The sequence below is a fragment of the Adiantum capillus-veneris genome, chromosome 4 (assembly GCF_014529385.1).
Source record: "Adiantum capillus-veneris isolate H3 chromosome 4, ASM1452938v2, whole genome shotgun sequence".
Taxonomy (NCBI): Eukaryota; Viridiplantae; Streptophyta; class Polypodiopsida; order Polypodiales; family Pteridaceae; genus Adiantum; species Adiantum capillus-veneris.
In genome coordinates, this window is record NC_140934.1 from 68,261,607 (window position 1) to 68,288,044 (window position 26,438).

At 48.3% G+C, this 26,438-nt stretch overlaps 3 protein-coding genes across 3 annotated transcripts; all 3 read right to left on the reverse strand.

The window, feature by feature from the left end:
- Positions 1-527: 527 nt before the first annotated feature.
- Positions 528-2,117, reverse strand: LOC147459344 (uncharacterized). The gene is made up of 3 exons (XM_086510644.1): positions 1,386-2,117; positions 1,184-1,308; positions 528-1,105 (listed from the first exon to the last, which is right to left on the reverse strand). Exons 1-3 carry the CDS (start codon positions 1,463-1,465, stop codon positions 999-1,001), a joined length of 312 nt encoding a protein of 103 aa, XP_086366770.1. The 5' UTR covers positions 1,466-2,117; the 3' UTR covers positions 528-998.
- A 5,815-nt stretch (positions 2,118-7,932) lies between these two features.
- Positions 7,933-8,938, reverse strand: LOC147459345 (uncharacterized). The gene is made up of 3 exons (XM_086511581.1): positions 8,311-8,938; positions 8,135-8,203; positions 7,933-8,039 (listed from the first exon to the last, which is right to left on the reverse strand). The coding sequence occupies exons 1-3, from the start codon at positions 8,936-8,938 to the stop codon at positions 7,933-7,935; spliced, it is 804 nt and encodes a 267-aa protein (XP_086367707.1).
- Positions 8,939-9,859: 921 nt separating this feature from the next.
- Positions 9,860-10,486, reverse strand: LOC147459346 (uncharacterized). Its single transcript, XM_086511582.1, has one exon. The coding sequence runs from the start codon at positions 10,409-10,411 to the stop codon at positions 9,860-9,862; it is 552 nt and encodes a 183-aa protein (XP_086367708.1). The 5' UTR covers positions 10,412-10,486.
- Between the last annotated feature and the right edge of the window lie 15,952 nt (positions 10,487-26,438).

The following is a 26,438-nucleotide window of genomic DNA, read 5'->3' on the forward strand; positions in this document are numbered from 1 at the left end:
TGCTTGTGCGAGCAAGATCGTCTCAGTACATGTCCACATACAACGGGACTCCCAAACCAAACTAATGCAATAAGTTGCGTTAATAAAATGACAGGCTCCCGCTCAAAAGAGACTGCCCTTTCACCGAAACGCACTTACACTCTTTGGTTTAGGGCGTTAGAACTAAAGCCCCTCTAGTCAAGCTCCCGCTCCCCCTCTGCTTAGGCTGCCCCGCGGCTCGACAAAAATAACGTGCTCTTTGGAGAATTGCACGGATTGTTGGCTGTACCTGCGCAAGCCGCTACGCGACCTGTTTCTTGCAGTGAAGAGAGAGAGAGAGAGAGAGAGAGAGAGAGAGAGAGAGAGAGAGCAGCAGCAGCAGCAGCAGCAGTATTGTCCCATCGAATGCATTAATTACAGGTTATGCCTGACAAGTTATGGTCGTGGAATGCCTTGGTCGACATGTATGTCAACTGTGGTGTGCTTCAGAGAGAGAGAGAGAGAGAGAGAGAGAGAGAGAGAGAGGGGGGGCATAAGTAAACAGAAATTTAAAGTTTGGTAATATAACTTTTGCTTCCGATTTTTGGAAGTCAAGGAAACTGCTCTGATGATCTGTTTCTCCTTGAGCTCTCTCTCAAAACTCAAGGATAAACTAGAGGGACTCTCAGCACAAGATTGTTACGTCAATGGTTTCTTCCTGTTGCTATGCAGCATCCTGTGACGGTTTTTCGATAAACACAGGATTGATACAAACATGGCATCTACAGAGTAACAGTAACATGCTGGAAAACAGTGCCAATTAATGAAAGGCAACACTGCAGACGCCTTTCCTGCACCGCTAGAACATCGCATCAACACTTGATTTCTATCATGCACCTTTCCTGCACCACTGGAACATCGACATCAATCCGTGTTTTTTATCATGGCTTTCTCATCAACACATCAAGGTTGAGTGCAAGTGTCTACTATGAAACAAGTCCAAAATAGCCTCATGACACCCATACCTTAAAATTTTGGTCCTAGGATTTATAACTCGTTAAAAGACCTCTACTTTCCGACAGCTCCTCTTCATCTATATCTTCATCGTCATAATTTGAGGACAGATTATTCTTGGGCTGATTGTCACCTGTGCATGAACAAGATACTTAATCATAGTAACTTATGCTCCTCTAATTTACATTTGCAGAGATTGATGCTGCTCTACCCTGCGTGCCGTGCGGCTTTTTAACAGGGAAATGCAGCACCCCTTTAGAGTCCAAGCCTTCACCACTTGGAGCAGCTTGAAGGAAAGGCTTCAAATACTTTGTATCCAATGTTGTAAAGGACGTACTGGAAGACCTCGTCCAATTAGACAGGAAGAATATACAAATATCGACTAACATGAAAGAGTATGAGATAAGACTTACTCATTTTTTAACTGCTTGAGCTTTTCACTTATCTTGTCCTTTTGCTTGGACAAAGTTGTGGGCCTGGATTTTGTTACCATTTTCTGGCTATTGATAACCTGGACATCGAAGTCAAGAAAACATTAGCACATATCTCTTTTCTCACATGTAGATGGATGTAGTATCAAATACAGAAATCGACATAAGCTGGTAACCATAAACCAATGTGAGGTGCAGCTACATGCACATGAAACCCCGTTTTGAAGATCCCTAAAGCCAAGGTTTACAGTGCTAAAATTTGATACCATTCATTCAGGCTGCTGAAGTAGATCAACTCTGACTCCTGTTACAACATCAAAGATAAACGCATTCCCATTTGACCAGATAAGCTGTCTTCTTAAAAGGTCAATCTGCCAGCAACAGAGATTTCTTTCATACTCCATTCTCAAGGTTGTCACTACGTTGGGTACAGAATAGATTTCCTTTTAAGTGCCTTGAAAAGGAAGTCAAAATTAAATACTGGTATAAATGCATAGTAGGCATTGGTAATGTAAATTCAAACATCAAGAGATCATCTGTAGCATCCATAATAATTGACATGGTAGTAGCCCAAATGCACCATGCCAGCATAACCTTGAGACACTAAAGGTCTTGATGGTCCTATCAGACGGTTAACTCTAATCGTTATTTGGCAATTAGCGATGACCAATTCGTGCAACACTAGTAACACGCTTTAAATAGTGCAGCATAACACTTGAGACCTTGAAGGTCTTGAAGGTAGTGTCAGAGAAGCGTAGAGGATATCCACTTTATAGGAAAGAAGCAAGTTTCAAGAGGATGACGTTGATGGGCATCAGGAAACCAACACCCAGACACAACCCTCTCCCTCTTTCCTGTAGCCCAAGAGCACACATTGGAAAACTCCTTAGACACAAACACTTTCAACAAAAAGACACTCACTCTTCAGGGCGCACACTCTCTCCCTCGACAGACCCACATGTTGAAGATCCCAATTGCCTTGCTTCACATGAAACCACATCTGTTTAAAAAAACCCAAAGCATACAAAGACTGAAAAATGACCATGTGTACACAAAAGCATTAAATCCAAGTCGAGAGCACGTCGATGTTTGACGCTGCATCCTTCCTCAGTGATCTGATCCCTGATCACCCTTCAGACCTCTTGGCCCCTTCTCCCATGGTAATCTGCAAGTCTTGTATCCTGCCGGACCCTTTGCCAATTGGTCTTGATGTGCCACCCTTCACGAGCCTCCGGGGTCGTTCTTGCAGTTGGTGAGCCCCCTCGGCCACCCCGTGTATCCCTCAAAGGCCCACCACCCTCTCTACAGCTCCCTTTGCTCCTTTTCCTACTGCTGAAGGTGCCCTCCCTGATCTAGCTCTTGGCTTCTCTGAACCTGCAGGTGTCGCTCTCCCATCTATGGGCCCTCCTTTAAAAGCACACCCTTTCTCTCCCTCATTCTATCGAAGCCGGCGGCCTCCCTCATGCAGCCCGTAGCTCCCGGCACCTCCTGGTCTTGCACACGGTGCTTCTTGGCACCCTTGAAACCAGCTCTCCCTCCAAGCTGTAGCCCTGGTTGCTCTATTCTTGAATGGCGAGCTCTCTCCTGCAGCGCTCGAGGACCTCCGAGCCCCCCCCACCTTCTGCTGATGGCGCTCTCTGCAGCCGTTCCCTTCCTAGTCTGCAGCTCTTGGCCGTGCTCTCTTGATGGCTCCCCCTTGTGCTCTCACCTGGTGTGCCTCCTTTCAAGCTCTCCCTTCTCGACCCTCGTGAGCCGATGGCCACCAGAGCCTTCTTCGCATGGCCTCCTTCCCTCACAAGCTCCCCTCCTTCGCGCTGTTCCAGAGTTCCTCCTGATCTCTGAGTGGCTTCTCGGCCCCCTTCTCTCTTGATAGCCCATTTGATGGCTCCCCTTGTGCTGAGCATGGCTTCACATGGTCTTGCTCCTGACTGATCGGCCCGCAGGTTCCATCTGTGCCTCTCTCTCTGTCTTATTCAAGGAGGGGTTGCAGCCGCTATTACAGATTGTCTGGAGAGATGACCAGGCGAGATACATGTGGGTGAGACTGAGAGCTGAGACAGGCAGATTCTTATAAATTGCTATCTGTTACTTTCCCCCTAGCACATCAGTCTATACCTCACCTAGAGGGCAATCCCCTTTCTCTATACTTGATGATGACATATGGGAGTTCTCTAGAGATGGAGATATCATTCTCTTGGGAGACTTTAATGCCAGGACGGCCAACTTCCAAACGGTATTTTATGATACCTCGGAGGAGATGCTTAGAGAGATGGATATATCGGAGATGGGGCTTGACAGACACTCACATGATAGAGAGCACACAGAGTATGGGAGATATCTCATGGAGATGACGAGTACGCATGGTCTGGCCATACTTAATGGTCTATAGATGTTTCCTTCGTCTAGGGGATTCACATGCTTTCCACACAGGCATGGGGCCAGTACAGTGGACTATGTCATGACTTCACTGAGCTTCATCTCTAATATTCAGGATCTCACTGTGGGTCCTAGGCCTGTTGGAGTAGCAGTGGACCATGCTCTCCTGACTTTTTCAGTCTCTTTCCAGTATAGTGCCTCTCAAACACCACCACGGAGGATCGCACACACACGGTATTCTTTTACACCAGAGACGGATTCAGTTTATGTGGAAGAGATTTGCAGACGGATGTGGGCAGCCGAGCCTGTATATACAGTGGAGGAGATCACCATTTTATTGACGGAGATCTTGCATGGGGCAGCAGCAGAGGCATACCCACACACTCAACCAGATCAGAGAAGACGTTCTGGGAACATGCCTCAGAATAGTTGGTATGATGAGGAGTGCAGAGAGATGAGAGTTCAGATTCAGAGCGAGCTTATACTTGGAGTCATTACATATAGACACTCCCGGATTGCCCTTTAGCGTTTAGTGCGACGGAAGAAGCGGGCCTTTTTAGCCCAGATGGAACGTGATTTGTATCAGCTCTTTTTGAGTCGAGATTCAGGTGAGGCCTGGCGTCTCTTCCATGAGCACTCACCTCCTCCAGTGATTACCTCTCTCGAGATTTGGGGTCAGTATGCAGCATCATTATATACAATACCTGGGCAACCACCATTACCAGACCCTCTAGAGCCATGTCCAGCCACTAGTACCTTCTTTACCACTGAGATGGTGAAGGAACGCCATTGACAGGATGAGGACTAGGAGAGCATATGATCATGATGGTTTGGTCGCAGAGCACTTGATACATGCTAGAGATTTACTGTCAGAGGTTCTTGCGCGGTTGTTTAACCGTGTCATGTGTGAGGGACTACCCGAGTCCTGGAGATTATCTACTATTGTACCTCTCTTCAAGGCAGGGAACCCCACGGTGCCAGGGAACTACCGTACTATTATGATAGGGCACACATTGGCACGGTTGTATGCATCCATTCTTGAACAACAACTAAGTAAATGGGCAGAAAATGAGGGCATAAGAGCAGCACGACAGGCTGGATTCAGGAGGGCTTTCTCCACTTTGGACCATATTCTTACACTCAGAGCTATTATAGAGGAGGATCGGGCACATGGGAGACGGATGTATTGTTGCTTTGTGGACTTCCGCAAAGCATTTGACACAGTGCCAAGGGCCAGATTGATGCACAGGCTACTGAAGTTGGGAGTACCCACAGAGATCATATGGGGGATCATGGCTTTATACAGCTCAGTGACTGGCCAGGTACACACTCTTGAGGGGATTTCTGACATTGTTCATTCCACTATTGGAGTGAAACAAGGGTGTCCTTTGTCCCCTACACTTTTTGGTATGTATGTAGATGAGGTCTCCGACTACATTGACAGAGAGGGCGACAGAGGCGCTCAACTAGCAGGGACATGGATCCCTTTATTATTATATGCAGATGATATTGTGTTGATATTAGAGTCGCCAGAGGGCATGCAGAGACAGTTGGATGCATTGCACAACTTTGCAGAGGATAGTGGACTGTCTGTGAACCTTGGTAAAACCAAGGTTATGGTGTTTAACACCACACCACAGTGGGTCAAGAGATTGGCACCTACACTCGTATATGGTAAGGACACTGTGGAGTACACAGATGAATATACATATCTGGGGGTGGTATTCACGGGACCGAGGTTTACTCTGAGGAGAGCAGCAGAGACTAGACTGTCCAGAGCCTATGCGGCATTGGGAGGGCTAGAGAGGATGTGTTCGTAGGTTCACTTTCAAGAACCACGAACAAAGCTATGGCTCTTTGATACTTTGGTTGCTTCAGCTATGCTTTATGGGATCCAGGTTTGGGGACCATCTATGAATCATGACAATTGGAGGAACATGGAGAGACCCTTGGTATTTATGATATCCCGGATGATTAGAGCCAAGGCCTCTGTACCACATGCGATTATTCGAGCGGAGGTAGCCGCCCCTCCTATAGAGATTGAGGCTCTTACCAGATCAGTGTCCTTTATACACAGTCTATGGGATACACATAGAGGGAGATATACTAGATTTGCTCTTGAGTCCTCTAGACAGTTAGCGATGCAGGGAGACGCATCATGTTGGTATGCGTAGATGACCTCATGGTTTCAGAGGCATGGTCTCAGCATGGATAGATTGCCTCCTTTTCAGTATTCCCTGGATGCACCCTCCCTACCAGTCACATGGACGGAGATCACTAGACTCATTCGTCAGGATCTTATACAGTTGGACACCAGGAGGACATGGGTAGAGCCGATGCAGGAGTTGGGCACGAAGATGGCTTTCTACAAAGAGCACCTTCTCCAACTTTCGTGAGATGGGTTTGTGACTCGTCCGAGCTACATGGACACTCATTTGTCTCATGGTCTACGATGTGCTATTGGTCAGATTCGCATATCCTCACACCAGCTGGAGATTGAGACGGGTAGATTCAGAGGGATACCACCGGAGTCTAGGATATGTCAACTTTGCGGTAGAGAGCTAGAGACAGAGCTACACTACATATACCACTGCACTGTGTATTATGAGATACGAGGGAGCTTCCATTGCTTATTCAGGGAGGGTTTTGGACCCCTAGATAGAGTCATGAGGTATCAGGATCAGAGATGCCTTGGCTTATATCTACTTGAGCTACATCGACATAGAGATAGTCTGTTGAGGAGACATGGAGTACGACAGTCGCAGAGACAGATCGCAGACTTCTTTGGATCGAGGGAGCCAAGAGACCAACCACCAGCACAGGGTTGTACCCGCATTCATACCAGAGGCACCCTCATTGATAGGGCGACTGAGCTCGGGAGATCGAGACGACCACGACCGAGACACAGGAGCACACTCCATCGACGGAGTCTCCAGCAGAGGATCAGATGCATTCTAGCACGACACCCAGATTGTCATTGAGGGCCTACTCTACATTTTCACATTTCACATTTCACATTTCACACTTCATTTTCAGTATTCACTTTTTACTTTCAGTACTTTTTGTACTTGTACTTCAGACATTGTATTAGATTCACCACTTTGTATCTGATGGTCTCATAGGTCATTTTGGCCTTTTTAAGATGTTAATATGTCATATCATATCATATCATATCTGTCCCTCAAGCGGTGTTGGCAGCTCAGTACGCCCTTCGGAGCTTTTCTCTTTTGGATAGTATCGTCTCCTCAACTGTCTCTATCAGGTCCCCTCCATTTTTGTGCTGTTTGAGAGCTCCTCCTTCTAATGGCACCTCTATTCAAGCCCACCATCAGAGCCGGATATGCCCTTGCTTCTCTAGTTCCGTCGTCGGCTACCCCTTGTGCTAGTACTACCCAATTGTTGAAGTGACCAGCTCCTTCTCTTGCCCAAGCCTCTCAGCAGTTGATCGCGCCACTATGTACTCTCTACTGAGAGGCTCCCCCACTCTGCAGCGACCTCCCCTTGGTTTGATCTGCAGCTCATCACCCTCCTCTGCCTCGCCTGTGTAGCCAGCCTTGCTCTTCAACGAGCTGCCCGCAAGCTGATGGCATTCTTCAGCCTTCTCTCCCTCCTCACCGCGTCCTGGTGGCTTCGAGAGCCCGGAAACCCATGCTCGCCCCCTTCTTCTCCAACTCTCTGGCACCGCTTTCCCTTGGCGGCGGCTCCACGTGAAAGCCCATGCTCGCCATGATTGCAGGAGACTCAGAAAAAATCTCTTCATTACCTTTTTAATTTTACAAGCAATGGGTTGATTCCCATGTCCAAGGCTTCCTTGCCCACTCTTGCACCGACCAAAGGATCGCCAAGCGCATATGTGACTCTAGTAGACTTTGACTGCCAATCCCCTCCATTAGCTCCACCTCCCAATATTGTTGACGCCCAAGAAGCATATCCATGAGACTCCAAGTTGGCAGGCACTAGTGGATTTTGGTTTGACGGCTCTCTTCGTGAGGAGACCAGGCACATGATGACCTTATTGATGTAAATAATCCTTGGAGCCCCAATCGGGATGCTATTTCCCAAGTCTTATGCAAAAGTTGACCTCGAACATGCTCAATGAGACTGTAGCCCTCGATGGAGGCATCACCAACTTGGAAACTCGCTCGATTGTAGGCTAAAAATGATCTGCCCGACTGCCATCTTTAGCACTCAGAAAACCGTCCCGAGCGTGCTCAACCTTTGAATCTTCCAATCGGATGCACCGTGAAGCTACTTTTATACCTGCATAGGAATTACATATATAGCCTGTTATTGGGTTCACCGGTTCCTTGATGCACTGACGGAGGAAAATCTAGAATCCATCATCTTTGCCCAACCCTCTAGTTGAGCATTCATGCTCAACTCAAGCTTTACTGGAGAGCTATGCAAACACGACACCAAGAAACCTGTATAGCATGCGAAAAGCTTTAAGAACCATATATATATTGTAGTTCACTGCGAGATCACTCCCTTTACTCCCTCCACCTGCTACATACTCAACAAGGAGCTTTACCTCGATCAAAGGGAAAACTCCTAGCCTTCCAACTTGGAGAGAGGCTCCCACCTGGATCCCAAACAAGCTGGACATATCTTCCCTTCGCATGCAAAATGGTCAAACGTTGATGAAAGCCCTCACTAGCAGCGCATATGGCAAGCTCAAAAGTTTCATCCTTGTTACCATGAGCACGAAAACCTGTAAGGGAATCATCAAGGCCCGAACTCCACTCCATCATACGTGTACTATCCTTATGAGCATACGTGGTAGCCACTTGGGCCTCTAAAAGACTATCAAGAGCATATATCCCTGCAAAGAGGCACAAAAAGGCTTTGTACACATTACTGGCATCTGCATTCACACGATGAACTATGAGAGAGCCATTCATTTGAGCAAGAGGCTTATCTTCATTGAGCAAGCTCTCCAAATCATCAAAGTCGACCTCGCTAGATATGCATGCATCAGCCCGAGGTGACATAGGAGGGACATCACCTGCCTCAGATAAGAGATCATCAAAGAAAACTAAGTCATCACACCCGCCATCAGGACGGTTCTCATCCTCTGAGACCATTTTACCTCGGCTCTCACTGCTAGAGAGAAACTTTGACTCTACACTCACCACATCTCTCACCGCTCTGGGCAGCATATGCTCGGCAAAAGAGAGCAAGGCCTGCCCTCCCTCTTGTTGCGGCTTCTTATCAAGATGTACACCCTGTATGAGAGAGACATTTTCTTCGTTGAGTTTCTCTTCTTTATAAGTGTCGAGAGAGGTGGCTTTAAACATTGGCTGCTGCATCTCTTTTCCCTGGGGTTGATTCCCATGTCCAAGGCTTCCTTGCCCACTCTTGCACCAACCAAAGGATTGCCAAGCGCATATGTGACTCTAGTAGACTTTGACTGGCAATCCCCTCCATTAGGTCCACCTCCTAATATTGTTGAAGTCCAAGAAGCATATCCATGAGACTCCAAGTCGGCAAGCACTAGTGGGTTTTGGTTTGACGGCTCTCTTCGTGAGGAGACCATGCACATGATGACCTTATTGATGTAAATAATCCTTGGAGCCCCAATCGGGATGCTATTTCCCAAGTCTTATGCAAAAGTTGACCTCGAACATGCTCCATGAGACTGTAGCCCTTGATGGAGGCATCACCAACTTGGAAACTCGCTCGATCGTAGGCTAAAAATGATCTGCCCGACTGCCATCTTTAGCACTCAGAAAACCGTCCCGAGCGTGCTCAACCTTTGAATCTTCCAATCGGATGCACCTTGAAGCTACTTTTATACCTGCATAGGCATTACATATATAGCCTGTTATTGGGTTGACCGGTTCCTGGATGCATTGACGGAGGAAAATCTGGAATCCATCATCTTTGCCCAACCCTCTAGTTGAACATTCATGCTCAACTCAAGCTTTACTGGAGAGCTATGCAAACACGACACCAAGAAACCCGTATAGCATGCTAAAAGCTTTGAAAACGTGAAAAGAACCATATATAGATTGTAGTTCACCGTGAGATCGCTCCCTCTACTGCCTCCACCTGCTACATACTCAACAAGGAGCTTTACCTCAATCAAAGGGAAAACTCCTAGCCTTCCAGCTTGGAGAGAGGCTCCCACCTGGATCCCAAACAAGCTGGACATATCTTCCCTTCGCATGCAAAATGGTCAAACGTTGATGAAAGCCCTCACTAGCAGCGCATATGGCAAGCTCAAAAGTTTCATCCTTGTTACCATGAGCACGAAAACCTGTAAGGGAATCATCAAGGCCCGAACTCCACTCCATCATACGTGTACTATCCTTATGAGCATACGTGGTAGCCACTTGGGCCTCTAAAAGACTATCAAGAGCATATATCCCTGCAAAGAGGCACAAAAAGGCTTTGTACACATTACTGGCATCTGCATTCACACGATGAACTATGAGAGAGCCATTCATTTGAGCAAGAGGCTTATCTTCATTGAGCAAGCTCTCCAAATCATCAAAGTCAACCTCGCTAGATATGCATGCATCAGCCCGAGGTGACATAGGAGGGACATCACCTGCCTCGGATAAGAGATCATCAAAGAAAACTAAGTCATCACACCCGCCATCAGGACGGTTCTCATCCTCTGAGACCATTTTACCTGGGCTCTGGCTGCTAGAAAGAAACTTTCACTCTACACTCACCACATCTCGCACCCCTCTGGGCAGCATATGCTCCGCAAGAGAGAGCAAGGCCTGCCCTCCCTCTTGTTGCGGCTTCTTATCAAGATGTACACCCTGTATGAGAGAGACATTTTCTTCGTTGAGTTTCTCTTCTTTATAAGTGTCGAGAGAGGTGGATTTAAACGTTGGCTGCTGCATCTCTTTTCCCTTTGACTCCTTAACACTCGACAAGCTTTTCATAACTCTGATCCTGTGAAGAGCTTTGTTGACATACACATGCTGGGAGGGATCGATCAAAACATCTGGGTCATTGAAACCCCATTCGTCATCCAAAGACTCGCCCTCTTGGTCATCCAGCGCATCCAAAGCCTCTAATCTGGTAAAAGGACCAACCAAGCCCTCACCTGCAGACTCATGTGCTGACACTTCATCCTCTCCAGCAAAGACTTCATCTGCTGTACTCTCAAGCTCTATTACCACCGGTTCCTCTGCAGTAGATGATTGCCCAACCCCTTGCTCTGGCAGAGCTTCTATCGCCTGACGAGCCAATCTCTCATCCTCTAATTGCACCAGCTCAATGACCACACCATCAGCTAAGCAAGACATGAGTTCATCCCATACCTTCTTAAACTCCAAGTCGGCATCAGAACAATGCAAAGGGAATATTTTGTCATCCTCGACACATGATGATCCGCACTCTACGGTTGCATCTCCATCAGCTTCCACAGAGTTTGCTCCCAGAGACAACTCTCCACGACCACATCTTGACTCTAGAACTTGATGCACCTCTGCATGCTGCTGATCATGGCAAGGCTGCCCACCCTCTTGCTTTGTCAAACCAACACCTGATACCACTTTGAACTCTTCACCTGAGTTGGATACATCGTTTGGATATAAACTATCCGCTTCACTCTCTTGCTCTCCTTTAGTATTTATTCCCGTGAGTACTGCACCTAAAAGCTCGTCGACGGACATTCCAAACTCTTCAACACTAACTGAGCTTCTGCCACTTGAATCACTCACAACGTCACTTGCATATCCGCTGCTGCTCGTAGAACTCGATGACTCTCCACTGTGAGAGACCCACGCTTCATTGGCGGGCAATCCCACGAACCTCCTTTGACCTTCACAGAAGGCTAGAAGTAGAGCTAGCTTCACCTGGTGCCAGCTTCTTTGCTCTGTTGTCGAGATATTGCAATAGAGTTTCCATGCGGCTCCGCGAAGCCCTTGCCATGCATAATCTGCCTTTGCCTCATCGTCATCGATCTGCAACTCTTCCATTTCTAGCTCCACAAGCCATCTCCAAGGTCGAATCCTCTGCCCTTGCGCTCCACTAAAACATCTCTCGATCTTGGAATACGCCATTTGCATCTGCTTCACACCTTCAAGACTTTAGAATTGTCGAAATTATCCTAAGAATTGCCCTTAAAGACTTGTCTGGGAGCTTTTCGACACAAAAGAAAAAAACCCGTTCCCCAGCGGTGTAGCGCGGATAATGTGTCGAGCTCTCTACAATGTGGGTGCCCCTCAGTGCAATGTGTGTGACAATCTCACTCAAACAAATGGAAACTCTCTCAAACAGAATGAAACACAGAAACAATGGATAACAACAGAGACACAACAGTGGACCAGAACATGTGGATTCGACTAGCTCAAAGAACCATGTACAGACTCTGACATGGCAGCACACTCAGCTCTAGCCCAGGACTAACAGGTACAAGTGGGGTGTTGAGGCTCAGATGTGCAGGGATGGTGAAGCAGTGCTCTGTGTAAGACTCGCTACCTAGATGATGAACCGACCATCTATATAAGATAATGATAATGACCCAACGGCTACTACTCATAGATACAATCATAAAGAGCCACCAACGGCTCATAAATGTCAGCCAGCTAAGTGTGACCTTGCCACATGTCCACTAGGCCACCATCCGTATCCCTGCCACGTGTCACTGCCAAGAGTGTCCGTCCAGTGTGAACAGACCCGACCAACTGTACTAACTGTAACTGTCCTGTGAAAGTGACACTGTAGCCTGCTACTACAGGTTGCCCGCCACAAGAGTGGTCACCGTCTCGGTGAGCCAAAACTGAATGAAACTGCAAAAGTAACTATATGTACAATGAAAGGTGGGGCAAGAGCACAGTCGTGTCACCCAAGAGAAAGTGTCGTCGCCACTGCTGCTCCAGAAGTATCCAGATCGGGAGGAGCCATCAGATCGATTGTGTAACTATGCGGTTGCTGTATTGTGCTCTGCATAACCTGGCTTCCTGTGGTTGTAGCAGCCATCTGCTGCACAGCGGATGGAAGCACCTGCCCTGAAGTGAACTCTGGACGCCTAGTAACATAACCATGGCGGTGTGCACCGGCAACACCGTCACAACAAGGAACACTCTGGCTCTGCATGTGTGGCATCTGGACCTGAGACCCCTGCTGAGTAAAGTACTGGAACTGGGGCTGTGGGTAGTGTCCCATGAACTGCTGAGGGGACTGAGAGGGACCTGCTGGCGTTGCAAAGCCTGCTTGATTCTGGACCTGTATCCCTGGCCCAGTCCATCCATATCCCACAGGAGCCTGGGTAGGCCTGTTACCATACATAAGCATTTCTTGAAATCCCTGCACCTCTGCTTTTAGGTCATCAATAATCCTCGACTTTATCTTCAATGCCTGCTGTAATGCAAAAATCGTTGCATCTCGGTCTGTGATGGCACTCTCGGCAACTCGCAGAGATCCCTCCATAGCTGCGTATGTGGCGGAGTGATGCTGGTACGTTGCAGCTAGCTGCTCCGCGCCTAGCTCGATGGTGGCAATAGCAGCTTTGGAGTCCTGAAGTAACTTCTCTGAAAGCTGAAACAGAGAAGTGGAGTCGGTCCTACCTGAAGATCCCTCAGATGGATGTGATGCTAGAGGGCGCACCTGTGGCACAGCCGGCGAGCTAGAAGTAGGTACAGTTGGTGTAGTAGGTGCCTCGGAGATTGTTGTTGTAGGTGGAGCGAGAGATATGTTGACCCGTGTATGAGTGAAGATGGGAGAAGAAGGAAGAGGATCTTGTATGGGCGAAGTGACCATCCTGTCCTGAGGAGCGGCAGTAGACACTGGTGCTGGCACAGCAGAACCAGGGGTAGAAGTAGAAGTGTGATGCTGAAGATGTACCCTAGTATGCTGGCTCTCAGAAACTGACAAGGAGAGTAGAGACTTCACTGTATCCTTCACCACTTTCGCCTTGATCTTCTTTTTCTTAGTGACTGTGGGATCAACTTGCATGCTCACGGTTTTCCTTTTCCCTTTCGAGGTTCCCTGTTCCTCATCCACTTCATTTATGTTAATAGGTATGTTGATGACCCATGCCAAGAGAGGTGCCGCAAAACATTTAAAACTTAACTGCACAGACTGCACTTGGGCCCGAAATCTTTTAGCCCTAGACTGCAAAGAGCTGAAGAGAATTTGGTGGAATCCACATGGGATAGTGTGGATTAAACAGTATAGCCCGTCGCAATGGGAGAATGTAGTGAGAAGATCAGTTTTTGCCTTGTCTTCTTTGGCATCTCGAGCCAGAAAGTAATACCTGAAGATTGCGAGAAGCCGTCTGTTTCGCTCATAATTTGGGTGATCCGAACTCAATAGCTCTTGACATGCTTGAATTGTCGCATCCTTGGACAACAAAGAGAAAGGGCGAGTAGTAGACTTCACAGTTGGAAAGTTGGTCATACCCATGGCATGGCCAAGCCTTGTAGCTGTTAGCTTGTGGCCCCGGACCTTTGGAAAGTCTTTCAACAGGTGATGTATCAGCTCTGCTGGAACCGTATCAAGTAAATTTGCATCAGCCAATGCTGTGAGTCCCAGAGTCCGTAGCTGAGCAGTCGAAAGCACCTCACTGAGAGATGGTCGAGGTTGCTGCATATGAAAATTTAATGAGAATGCTGTGCGATTTTTCGAAGAAGCAGGCCTCTTGATTTCATAAGTGATGATTGGTTGCTTTTCTTTTTTCTGAGCCACTTTTGAATGTTCCTCCTGATCACTGGAAGCACCTGACTCGGAATTTACATCTGAATCATGAGATGCTGCTGAGTCTGCTTTGTAGCTCTCATCACTTGGGTCACTGGAGGTAAAGTCCTCTATGTCATGGCTACTGCTGCTTGCAGATACTTCCTCTGCTTCGCTCTCTGATTCTGCAACCAGAGCTTTCCTCCTCTTCAACTCTACCTTTTTCTTGGTACTTCCTTCTGGCTGTTTCTCCTGTTGCTTGCTACCTCCTGCCGTGGTGAGGTCGGGTGGATGACAAACAGTGAGCAGTTGAGTAGACAAGGGATGGAAAAGCACTCAATCAGATGCAGACCAAGGTGGAGTTTCTGCAAAACGATTTGGGATTGGGCTAGGCAGAGGCTGGACAGAAGGGAAGCTGGGGCGATTTTGTGGGGTTGGGGGAGAGGATTCGATTGAGGATTGGGTATAGGGGCGAATCAAGAGCTAATAGGAGAAGGGAGTTAGGCTGGGGCGAGTAAGTTAGGGTAGGGGCGAATGAAGAGTGCAGGCGCGAGAAAGTTATCTGGGGCGAATTAATAAGACTTGGGCTAATTTGGGCCAGTTAGGGTAGGGGCGAATCTAATTGTGCTGAGGGGGTATGGGCGAATTTTGAGAGGGGGCGATTTGAAAATAGGCAGGGGCGAATCCAATTGTGTTGAGAGGGTAGGGGCGAATTGCTGAGAGAAAATGGGTAGGAGCGAATTCAAACAAAAATAGCGTAAGGGCGAAAGTGGGAGAGGATAGCTTTGTATATCCGCTTCGATTGTTCGGAATGTCAAAAGAGGATATTCGTCAATCATCATTGGTGTGACCATGTTTATTGTCTTGAGAAACGGCGAATTGCTGAGAGAAAATGGGTAGGGGCGAATTCAAACAAAAATAGGGCAGGGGCGAAAGTGGGTAGGTAGAGGGTAGGGGCGAGAGGGGGTGCTGAGAGGGTGGGGGCGAGAGGGGGTGCTGGGAGAGGGTAGGGGCGAGGGGTATAGGGTAGGGGCGAGAGGGGTGCTGAGAGGTAGGGGCGAGAGGGTAGAGGGTAGGGGCGAGGGGTGCGTTGAGAGGTAGGGGCGAGAGGGTAGAGGGTAGGGGCGAGAGTAGTGAACTGGGAAGGGAAAATTGAATAGGGGCGAATTATGAAGGATAGGCGAATTTTACAAGGGGTTGAGGCGAATCCAATATAGGCAGGGGCGAATCCAGGCAGAGGAGTGCGAATTTCACAGGCCAGCAGCTATGAAAAAGGGACGAATTGGGAGGGAAGGGAGCCGAAGTTGGAGAGAGCAGAGAAGGGCGAATTTAAGAGATAGGGGAGGGAGACTTATTTGACAAATGGGATGATTGGCAGCCAATGCTGAAAACGAAAATTTGAGCCGTGCCCCTCTGGGGAGGATACCATACATCACTTTGCACACCTTGCAGAGAGGCATACAAGCATGTCCTTGAAATTTGCCCATTGTGACCACAGTGGGAACAATGCTCAGCCATTTTCGAAGAAGGCCAAGCAACGCCAAGACTAAGAACTTACTTACCAAATCTTTACTGACAAGCTACTTATATGTGGCAGACCTTGAGAGGAGTTAGTACCCTTAAAGAAAAGATCACCAAAGAGGCTAGGAGCTTCACTGGATAACACTGATGATAGAACAATTAGAGAAAGAGTGATTGAATTGTAAGAAGTTGAAGACAATACCCAATTACCGAGACTGAGTGGGAAATGATACTTCAGACTGAAAGATGGAAACTTCTACAAACCTAGCAGAGATTGAGACATAACAAAACCTTCCGTTTTGGTGGTGGAAAGGTAGTTGGGATGAGAGAGATGGGATATTTGAACCAACATATGGCGAAATGCTGCAGATTGCTTACTCAGAGTAATAGCACTTGATTCTGGAGCCATTTACCAGAGGCAATGGGACACCTTCTAGAGTGACTAACCGGACTGTCCCCTGTGGTAAAATCTCTTCCACCACGAATGGCCCTTGCCAAGTTGGAACCAGCTTCTTTGCTTTTTTCAAATATTTTGCCTGATAGAGTAGCACCAATGTGCCTTGCGTTATTTTCGGTTTTCTGAGGTGGCGATCATGCCACGCTTTGCGACGAAGTTGCTCCCCGCTTGCAGAGCATGAGAAGCTAAAAGGCGGCTTTCATCCAATAAAGTAAGACGGGATATAAAAGCAGCTTCCATGCCCCAACTTGTATGCAGACTGCCCACCCTAGGGGATCCGGAGTTGAACTCAAATGGAGCTATGGCTTCCAAACCGAAAGCGAGTTGAAAAGGCGTGTGATTCGTTGTTGCTTTGAAAGATGTGCGGTATGCCCAAAGAGTGCCGTGCACACCCTGAGCCCACGATGCTGGATGGAGATGACATGCTTTCCTCAGGAGTGCGATCAGAACCTTGGTGCTCTCGGCCTGCCCATTGGCTCTAGGATAATAAGAGCACGACTTGCGATGAAAAATCTTATAATTGGCAAGTAAAGTTGAGATCATGTCATTGACAAAATGACTGCCTCTATCACTGGTGATCTCTAAGGGACATCCAAATCTGCATAAAATATTTTCATATAAAAATTTGGCTACTGTATTGCCAGTGCAATCTACTGTCGCTAGTACCTCCGCCCACTTTGTTGCATAGTCTGTAGCCACTAGCAGCTATTTGCGATTACCTGGTTGAGCCGGGAGATATATAGGACCCACAAAGTCCAAGCCCCATCTCTCAAAAGGTAGCCACGCCATCGAGACCTACAGAGGACGGTTGGATTTCTTACTTGGCTTCGGCCCACAGCGCTGGCACACATCACAAACCTTAGAATATGCTATTGCATCCTTAAAAACGTAGGGCCCCCAATCAGAGTGAAAGGCCTGGACTTCAACAGCAATCTCCTCTTCTGCAGTGGAGATGCCTTCTTTGGGTACAGCCCAGTAGATAGAAAATGTAGGACCTCGCCGTACCATTCCAGTGTTGTATCGATTTTAAAAAGACTGCTATCTAGAAAGTCATCCGCAATCCCAGTAGCTTCTTCACCTGTGTGAATGCGAGAGAGGTGGTCAGCCATTACATGATGCTTACCAGGACGAAGTACCACTTCAAAATCAAAATCTTGGAATAGGAGGAGCCATCGCCATACTCGACCTGCGACCAGTGGCTTATTAAGCAGATAGCGCAAGGCATGGTGATCAGTAATAATTGTGAAGTGGACCCCTAGCAAATAGTGACGAAATTTTTGTAGAGCATACACTATAGCCAAACCTTCCCTCTCTGTGGTGCTATAGTTGCGCTCTGCTTTGGTGAGCAGGCGACTTGCATAATGTACAGGGCGATCCAAGTTGAACTCTTTGCTAGGCTGAGTCAGCATAGCACCCATAGCCAGCAGACTGGCATCTGTATGCACATGAAAAGGTAGGGCCCAATCCGGGGCAACTAGAATAGGCACTTCAGTGAGGCGTTTCTTGAGGTATGCAAATGCTTCGGCCTCAGGTGTTGACCACTGGAAGGGAACAGCAGCACTGGTGAGCCGGGTCAATGGTTGAGCCACCTGTGCATACATACGTATAAACCTACGATGATAGCCGGTGTGGCCCACAAAGCTCTGAACACCTTTGGGATTTATGGGAGGAGGTAACTTCAAGATGGCCACTATCTTCTTTGGGTCAGGTGCCAAACCTTGAGCAGACACAACATGGCCCAACAGTGTGCCCTCTGTGACAAAAAAATGGCACTTGTTCGGATTGAGCTTCAAACGTGCTTCTCTGCACCGAAGGAAGACTGCAGAGAGCTGAGCAAGATGCTCCTTTAGATTTTCTAATGGGGTCGAACATTGAGCACCTGAGAAGGTGGAAAAGTCATCCATGAATATGCGAAGGTGATCAGTAAGCAGAGGACAAAAGATGAGATATACTATGCGATTGAAAGAAGGCGGTGCATTTTTAAGCCCAAAAGACATTCTAGTGTAGATGAAAATACCCTAGGGAGTCACAAAAGCTGTTTTGATTTGGTTGTTAGGATGTATTCCTAACTGATTGTAGCCGCTGAACCCGTCCATAAAACTATACAGTACATGGCCAGCGACATCTTCGAGGACTCTCTCAGTGAAAGGTGTCAGAAATCCATCCGGGATTGTGACCTTATTCAGAGCCCGGTAGTCGACGCAAACTCGAATTTTGTTGGACTGCTTCTTTGGGGCAATAACCATAGGGGACAACCATTCTGAGTGCTCTACTGGTACAATAATACCTTCTTCTTGCATTTTTTCCAACTCGATTTTGACTGCTTCTGCATACTTGGGATTCAGTTTGTAAGCCCGTCCTCTGACCGGCTTAGCCCCCTCAACCAGAGGAATTGTGTGGACTCCTAGCTCTGCTGGTATTCCTTCTAAATCGTGGTAAGACCAGGCAAACACATCCTTGAAAGAGCGCACGAAAGAGATTACCAGGTCGAGTAGAGCAGGGTGATCCCATAACCAAGTGGCTAACAAGATGGGCTGATGGTTGTCAGGGCCGCCTAGGTTGACCTCTCTGACTGGGTCAGGCGGTGCAGTGGGCGAGGCTGCGTCAGGGAGAGAAGACTGTGCCGCCTCTGTTAGCTTCTGGACATTATGAGCTGGCGTCTGATCAATGTTGAAATCAGCATACTCTTCCTGCAACCATCCTGATGGAAGCTCTGCAAATGGTAAATCCTCAGATACCTCAAAGTGCTCCGGCATGGGTGGAGTGTCAGATGGAGTAGAGGCTAAAGAAGGAGCTTGGGTGTTGGCCAACTCTTGCAAGGGAGACTTTTTCCCCCTTCTATGGTGGGTTATAGGCTCACCCAGGCCGACGGTTTCCATCAAGGGACCCTCTGAAGGATGGGCACCAGAGACCGGTCCACTTGGTTCTGGCTCACTTGGTTGACTGGGATTACTGGCTTCAGCTGTAGCTTCAGGTGTAGGATCAAGGGGAGAGGGTGAATCTGTTGGCAAAGGTTGAAGAGAGACTACATAGCATGGCATCGAAGAGGTAGCTTCTAACCACTGCAGTAAGTCTTCATCAGACCCATCAGGAGGGACCGGCTGCTCCAAATAAGGGTTGGACTCTACTGACAAAGAGCTATGCTGAACGACCGGATCCATACCTCCTTCGAGACGAATTTGTTGCATTGGAGAGCCAAGAGTATGTATCCACATGGCGTCGTTTCCCCAGTCGTGAAGTGCTTTCGTATGTCGCAACCATGGCCTACCAATCAGCAAGGGATAACCTCCCTCTACATGGGGAAGATTAACTACCACAAAATCCAAGTTGAAAGTGAAATCTTGTACCTTGAGAGGCACCTTGTCGACTATGCCCACTGGGTAGACTGTTCTCTGATCGGCCAATGTAACAGTGAAAGGAGCAGGTCGGGTATGCTTTAGACCTAAGGCCATCATAGTGAATTCGGGCATCAAATTGATTCCAGATCCACCATCAACGATGACGCCGGATAGCTGGTGCCCAAGAATAGATACAGTGAGACGAGGACTTTTATAATCGGTGAGGGGAGCAGATGGATAGGAAATCAAATAAGACTCTTAGGGCTGTACAGGGAGGTGCCCGCCACTAGGCCCAGCCCCCAGGTACAGAGACTGAATGATTGACAAGGTGTCACTTCTAAGTGTTGCGTCGAGCTTTAGCATGTCGTATAGTGACACCTGCTGAAAAGTATTTTTCAAGATGGCTTCTGTTGTGGGCTTGGCGCCTTCGAACTGGGCTCCCTTTGGGACCTTAATCTGTTCCAAGTCAGCCACTGCTTCCAAGAAGGCTCCATCAATGTCAGATATCAGGGAAGTTGGTTTGCTCTGAGCAATTTTGAAGGACACGTCCTTTGGGTCAAATAGACCCGCTTGAGGAAGTGGGGACTGGCGAGGTGGACCTGTGGGCAGACTAAGACCAAGAGCTGCTCTTTGTGCCCGAGTAAGGACACCAGCAGGCTCCTCCACTTGCAGTGGCTTAACCACATGAGTAGCAGGTGATGGTTGAGGCACGGTGTTCACAGTAATCAAGTTTATCTTCGGGAAGGTGAATTCTTGCTGGTTCTGAGTCGAGCTTGAAGACGTGGATGCCCTTTGCGTGGGACAATCCTTACTGTAGTGATCCTTCGAATCAGGGCAATGACGACAAGGAGGGGACCCTTCAGGTAAAGGACACTTGCTCTGATAATGCCCATATTCTCCACATCTGTAGCAGTGTATGGGCCGATTGGAAGGACGAAACGGCGGACGAGGTGGTTGCTGCATAGAGTTGGAGGCTGAAGTGTAGAAGCTCTGAGGGGTTGAGGTGGTATTAGCATTATAAAAACTTTGAGTCGGGAAAGTACTTGACATACCTTGGATAGCAGGGGTATTGAGCAAAGGTGGCATGTAGTTGGGATGGCTGTAGTGGGAAACCATGTTGGATGCTGGTGCTAACCCCTGTTGGAGAGTAGGACCAAGACTTTGCTGTATTTTGTGCAATCCCTTTATATAGTAGCAATCCTTATCTTCATGACCCGATTTTTTGCAGAAGTGGCAATAAGAGCGAAGGGGACAGTCCTGTGGAGGGTGTCCTGGAGAGCGGCATGAACTACACCATACCATAGCCTTAGTCTCCTGCTGAGCCGTGAGCTCTTCCAACTCTCTTTTAAGTTGATCATAAGCCTCTTGATGTGGAGGCTTCTCCTGTCTGAGAGAGAAGGATCTCTCTTCGTGAAGGGCCCGCTGTAACTTTAGGGCTTCCAGTTCCCTTCTTAAAGAAGTCAAGGGGTCTGATGGACTGTCCACGAGTGCAGGGGCAGTATCTAACTGAGCAGAGTCCGTGAACTGCCTTCATGCTCCCTCTATTCTAGTAGCAGTAGCAATAAAGTCCTCCAGATTGGCTTCAGGACGGAGACTTTCTCTGAGCTTTTGTTGAGAAGTCTTTGGCAGAGCCTTCTCTACCCACTTCTTCACCATGAATTCCCCTGGTTGCTGAGGTAGCTTGGCGACCAGGGACTTTGTTCTGGTCATGAGCTCTGAAAATGTCTCCTTGGGCTGGAGCAACAGGTTGGCCAACTCATCTAGGATCTTCTCTTGATAATCCCCTGGTCGGAAAGCTTCACAGAACTGCTGTCTTAACATGGTCCAAGTAGTAAAGTGGTTTTCAGCAAACTGACTGTACAATTTATTTGCAAGACCATCCAAGGTGGACGGGAAGAGCACCAGGTATGCGTCTTGTTGAGGCCACGACCTCTACAAAGAGAGACAAACCTCCGAGCATGGTCGTCTGCATCTTCGGCGGAGAGACCTTTAAAGGTAGGGAACTTGATGTTCACCTTTGCCATAACACTTGTGAGCTCCTCCATGGCCTCTTGCTCCTGAGTCTGTTGCTCACTAGCTTGTTGTAACAAAATGGGGGAGAGCCTTACTGGAGAAGGTGACCTAGAGGATGTAGAACCCGTTGAAGGAATGCAGGTAGCCGTATGAGTAGGTATAGGTGATGGGGTTAATATGCTTCTACTGGGCACCAAGGGTTGACGCCGTCTGTGGTAGTACTTCAGAGGACTCAGTAGTGCACTTTGACGCTCCAAAGACCTCCTTGTATGTGTCATGCAGTAACCGCCAACCCCACCAAGCTTTGGGCAAGAAGACCTTCACTTGGGCAAGACAACATTCACTTGGCTGAACATTGGTCTAAACTCTACTAGACAAGGGCGAGTGACTAGACCACCTGGCCTGGACCAGGATGAGGAGAGACTAGACCAGGGACGAGAAGGACTAGACCAGGACGAGGACTGGGTTGACCAGGGCGAGAGAGGACCAGACCAACAAGGCGAGAGACTAGACCAGCTAGATTAAGCTGTCAAGGGTGAAACTGGACCAGACCAACAGGCTGCACAGGCGAAGCGAAGAAACCAGCTACTCAACAGAGTGAGATTTCAGTTGAGGTCCCACCATGATCGCCAAAATGAGAGCACTTGTAGCGCGGATAATGTATCGTGCTCTCTACAGTGTGGGTGCCCCTCAGTGCAATGTGCATGACAATCTCACTCAAACAAATGGAAACTCTCTCAAAAAGAATGAAACACAGAAACAATGGATAACAACAGAGACACAACAGTGGACCAGAACATGTGGACTCGACTAGCTCAAAGAACCATGTACAGACTCTGGCGTGGCAGCACACTCAGCTCCAGCCCAGGACTCACAGGTACAAGTGGGGTGTCGAGGCTCAGATGTGCACGGATGGTGAAGCAGTGCACTGTGTAAGACTCGCTACCTAGACGATGAACCGACCATCTATATAAGATAATGATAATGACCCAACGGCTACTACTCATAGATACAATCATAAAGAGCCACCAACGGCTCATAAATGTCAGCCAGCTAAGTGTGACCTGGCCACATGTCCACTAGGCCACCATCCGTATCCCTGCCACGTGTCACTGCCAAGAGTGTCCGTCCAGTGTGAACAAACCTGACCAACTGTACTAACTGTAACTGTGTCCTGTGAAAGTGACACTGTAGCCTGCTACAAGCGGGATCGCCCAAAGATAATGGGCATCAGGCAACCAACACCCAGACACAACCCTCTCCCTCTTTCCTATAGCCCAAGAGCACACATTGGAAATCTCTTTAGACACAAACACTTGCAACAAAAAGACTCTCACTCTTCAGGGCGCACACTCTCTCTTGACAGACCCACATGTTGAAGATCCCAATTGCCTTGCTTCACATGAAACCACATCTGTTTAAAAAAACCCAAAGCATACAAAGACTGAAAAATGATCATGTGTACACAAAAGCATTAAATCCAAGTCGAGAGGACGTCGATGTTTGATGCTGCATCCTTCCTCAGTGATCTGATCCCTGATCACCCTTCAGACCTTGCTCTCCTTTAGTATTTATTCCCTTGAGTACTGCACCTAAAAGCTTGTCGACGGACATTCCAAACTCTTCAACACTAACTGAGCTTCTGCCACTTGAATCAGTCACAATGTCACTTGCATATCCGCTGCTGCTCGTAGAACTCGATGACTCTCCACTGTGAGAGACCCACGCTTCATTGGCCAGCAATCCCATGAACCTCCTTTGACCTTCACAGAAGGCTAGAAGTAGAGCTAGCTTCACCTGGTGCCAGCTTCTTTGCTCTGTTGTCGAGAGATTGCAATAGAGTTTCTATGCGGCTCCGCGAAGCCCTTGCCATGCATAATCTGCCTTTGCCTCATCGTCATCGATCTGCAACTCTTCCATTTCTAGCTCCACAAGCCATCTCCAAGGTCGAATCCTCTGCCCTTGTGCTCCACTAAAACATCTCTCGATCTTGGAGTACGCCATCTGCATCTGCTTCCCACCTTCAAGACTTTAGCATCGTTGAAATTATCCTAAGAATTTCCCTTTATGACTTGTCTGGGAGCTTCTCGACACAAAAGAAAACAACCTGTTCCCCAGAGGGATCACCCAAAGATGATGGGCATCAGGCAACCAACACCCAGACACAACCCTCTCCCTCTTTCCTATAGCCCAAGAGCACACATTGGAAAGCTCTTTAGACACAAACAGTTTCAACAAAAAGCCTCTCACTCTTCAGGGCACACACTCTCTCTCAACAGAACCACATTTGGAAGATCCCAATTGCCTTGCTTCACATGAAACCACATCTGTTTAAAAAAAACCCAAAGCATGCAAAGACTGAAAAATGATCATGTGTACACAAAAGCATTAAATCCAAGTCGAGAGCACGTCGATGTTTGACACTGCATCCTTCCTCAGTGATCCGATCCCTGATCACCCTTCAGACCTTCCTCTTGGCCCCTTCTCCCATGCTAATCTGCAAGTCTTGTATCCTGCCGGACCCTTTTGCCAATTGGTCTTGATGTGCCAGCCTTCACGAGCCTCCGGGGTCGTTCTTGCAATTGGTGAGCCCCCTCGGCCACCCCGTGTATCCCTCAAAGGCCCACCACCCTCTCTACAGCTCCCTTTGCTCCTTTTCCTACTGCTGAAGGTGCCCTCCCTGATCTAGCTCTTGGCTTCTCTGAACCTGCAGGTGTCGCTCTCCCATCTATGGGCCCTCCTTTAAGAGCACACCCTTTCTCTCCCTCATTCTATTGAAGCCGACGGCCTCCCTCATGCAGCCCGTAGCTCTCGGCACCTCCTGGTCTTGCACACGGTGCTTCTTGGCACCCTTGAAACCAGCTCTCCCTCCATGCTGTAGCCATGGTTGCTCTCTTCTTGAATGGCGAGCTCTATCCTGCAGCGCTCTAGGACCTTCGATCCCCCCCCACCTTCTGCTAATGGCGCTCTCTGCAGCCGTCCCTTCCTAGTCTGCAGCTCTCGGCCGTGCTCTCTTGATGGCTCCCCCTTGTGCTCTCACCTAGTGTGCCTCCTTTCAAGCTCTCCCTTCTCAACCCTCGTGAGCCGATGGCCTCCTTCTCTCACAAGCTCCCCTCCTTCGCGCTGTTCCAGAGTTCCTCTTGATCTCTGTGTGGCTTCTCGGCCCCCTTCTCTCTTGGTAGACCATTTGATGGCTCCCCTTGTGCTGAGCATGGCTTCACATGGTCTTGCTCCTGACTGATCGGCCCGCAGGTTCCATCTGCACCTCTCTGTCCCTCAAGCGGTGTTGGCAGCTCAGTCCGCCCTTCAGAGCTTTTCTCTTTTGGATAGTATCAGCTCCTCAACTGTCTCTATCAGGTCCCCTCCATTTTTGTGTTGTTTGAGAGCTCCTCCTTCTAATGGCACCTCTATTCAAGCCCACCACCTGAGCCGGATATGCCCTTGCTTCTCTAGTTCGGTCGTCGGCTACCCCTTGTGCACTACCCAATTGTTGAAGTGACCAGCTCCTCTTGCCCAAGCCTCTCAGCAGTTGATCGCGCTACTATGTACTCTCTACTGAGAGGCTCCCCCATTCTGTAGAGACCTCCCCTTGGTTCGATCTGCAGCTCAGCACCCTCCTCCGCTTCGCCTGTGTAGCCAGCCTTGCTCTTCAACGAGCTGCCCGCAAGCTGATGGCGTTCTTCAGCCTTCTCTCCCTCCTCACCGCGTCCTAGTGTCTTGGAGAGCCCGGAAGCCCATGCTCGCCCCCTTCTTCTGCAACTCTCTGGCATCGCTTTCCCTTGGTGGCGGCTCCACGTGAAAGCCCATGCTCGCCATGATTGCAGGAGACTCAGAAAAAATCTCTTCATTACCTTTTTAATTTTACAAGCAATGGGTTGATTCCCACGTCCAAGGCTTCCTTGCCCACTCTTGCACCGACCAAAGGATCGCCAAGCGCATATGTGACTCTAGTAGACTTTGCTTGGCAATCCCCTCCATTAGCTCCACCTCCCAATATTGTTGACGTCCAAGAAGCATATCCATGAGACTCCAAGTCGGCAGGCACTAGTGGATTTTGGTTTGACGGCTCTCTTCGTGAGGAGACCAGGCACATGATGACCTTATTGATGTAAATAATCCTTGGAGCCCCAATCAGGATGCTATTTCCCAAGTCTTATGCAAAAGTTGACCTCGAACATGCTCAATGAGACTGTAGCCCTCGATAGAGGCATCACCAACTTGGAAACTCGCTCGATCGTAGGCTAAAAATGATCTGCCCGACTGCCATCTTTAGCACTCAGAGAACCGTCCCGAGCGTGCTTAACCTGAATCTTCCAATCGGATGCACCTTTAAGCTACTTTTATACCTGCATAGGTATTACATATATAGCCTGTTATGTTATTGGGTTGACCGGTTCCTGGATGCACTGACGGAGGAAAATCTGGAATCCATCAACGTCATGGGGAGGGGAGCGTAGAGAGGAAAAGACAAAGAGGAGGGAGGCAGCTGATGACATGGTAGTAACTACACTACAGTTTTTGGTCACAATTGCTTTTTGAACCTGAGTATTTTCTGCAAACTTGTAAATAGCAGTCTGTAAATGATTTTGCAGTTGCTTTTGGGCAAAGTGACTATAAACTAGTGGCTTAGGCACAAGTTGTACCAAAGATCACATGAGTGGGCTTACACTAAACAGTTGTAACCATGTCAAT